The sequence below is a fragment of the Penaeus monodon genome, chromosome 34 (assembly GCF_015228065.2).
Source record: "Penaeus monodon isolate SGIC_2016 chromosome 34, NSTDA_Pmon_1, whole genome shotgun sequence".
In the NCBI taxonomy this organism is placed as follows: Eukaryota; Metazoa; Arthropoda; class Malacostraca; order Decapoda; family Penaeidae; genus Penaeus; species Penaeus monodon.
The window spans coordinates 14,103,952-14,105,588 of record NC_051419.1 but is presented as its reverse complement, the minus strand read 5'-3'; the positions used below and the strand labels follow the sequence as shown (position 1 = coordinate 14,105,588).

At 35.6% G+C, this 1,637-nt stretch overlaps 1 protein-coding gene across 1 annotated transcript in view; it reads right to left on the bottom strand.

Moving 5' to 3' along the window:
• Window positions 1–527: 527 nt before the first annotated feature.
• The window catches only part of LOC119594824, a 2,579-nt gene continuing 1,469 nt past the window's right edge, over window positions 528–1,637 (bottom strand). Inside the window, exon 3 of the mRNA XM_037943913.1 lies at window positions 528–568. Coding sequence (XP_037799841.1) covers window positions 528–568 — 41 coding nt within the window. The remainder of the gene's footprint in view (window positions 569–1,637) is intronic.

Below are 1,637 nucleotides of genomic sequence, written 5' to 3'. Positions count from 1 at the left end.
ACGTGCGTGTGTGATTCTATATTACTATATTATTTCTCCGTTTGTCAGTAAAGAAATTAGTTCTGCACATTTTCCCTTGGGAATGGAGATAAATAAAACCTCTTTATTTCTATTGTAGTTTTTATTATATTACTCTAGATCTTATACACTAGATGGCACCGACTTGTTCCTACAATAAATATCATATTCACAGACTCTAGTACACGTAACGGTACCCTCGCCTTAGGCCATAAAAAAGGGAATAAAAAAGTAAGAAAAAACAGCTGCACTAAAGTAAATGTCATGAAATTCACCTTAATTTGAGAAGATCGCGTTTCACACATGTTCTGTTTTCTTTGATCACAGGAAAGACACATCAATGAAAGAAAACGGGGAGTTATTTCACTTGTATCATTGTATCCACAAGAAGATAAAGACAAAATCCAGTTGGTATAACATATACTCTAATAAAGGATACTTATAGTACAGTTACAGGACTGATAACCCCGATATTAAAGGCGGGGTAACACAGTGGTGATATTAAGGCACTAAGGTCGATGATCCGCAGTGTTGACTTGTGCTTTTACACCTTATGGACATAACATTATTCGGCTGTACATCGTTTAACTCTAGAATATTTACAAAATAAATACTGGAAAGTTGAATGAAAATTATAAGAGTTTCTGTCGCATTCATCAACAAAAGACTTGGTACGTACTGGGATAAGGTTAATTTTTTTTCATGAATCAGCTAATATGGATATGAGCTTTATGGACCTCGCGTGACTAACCTAAACCTTCAAGAAAGTGAAAGATTTTTTTTAGGATATAATAAGGAAAAGAAAATTGTCATAGTCTTTTCTTTTACATCTAGCACGAGGAAGATTTCCCAGGCTAAGTCCATTGCACATTCAAGGGCTGCTCATCATATTACCTATAGAATTTCACATACATAGATATGGCCTATCGCGTGTACTATCTTGCAAACTGTATGTGTCGGTTAATTTTCGGATACAATTTGCAGAAAGCGTTTGAAAGACCTTGTTTCAACTTTTGTGCGTAATGTATACATCCGTGATTTTTTTTCTCTCTTTTTTTTCTTTCCAAAAATAGGAGTCATAAAATCAAACGTTTATTATTTTTTCTTCTTTTTTTCTTGTTCGTTTTAATTCCATTTTTCATTTTTATGAAAAAATCTTTTTTTCTCTTTCTTTTTTTGTGGGATGTGATGAATCCTTCTGTTTCGTTCTGGTTCACTTCGAGTTTCGTTCATGGATTCGAACTGGTTTCCTGTCCCTCCATTGACTAATGTAAGGAGGGATATTTGTGTGTGTAGGGAGAGCGAGTTTAAAGAAATGGGAGATATGTCTCTTAGGAAAATAAACACTGGTTCATAAGATATAACAAAAAAACTATTCAAAATACTGTACAGTCGACAACGAGGAAAAAAATATTTAAACGGAAGAACTTGTACTTTCGATGGCACTTTTTTTTAGGAATTACTACCAAAAAATATCGTCCGTTGAGAGAGTTGATGGAAGGAGAGCATGGCGGAAGAATCGACTCTGGGAGGAAGGAAGGAACTGCTTGCGACGTGATCCATCCAGCGCATAGGTCGGCCGCGTCGACGTCCTTAGCGGCAATAAAAATGGGGGGGAA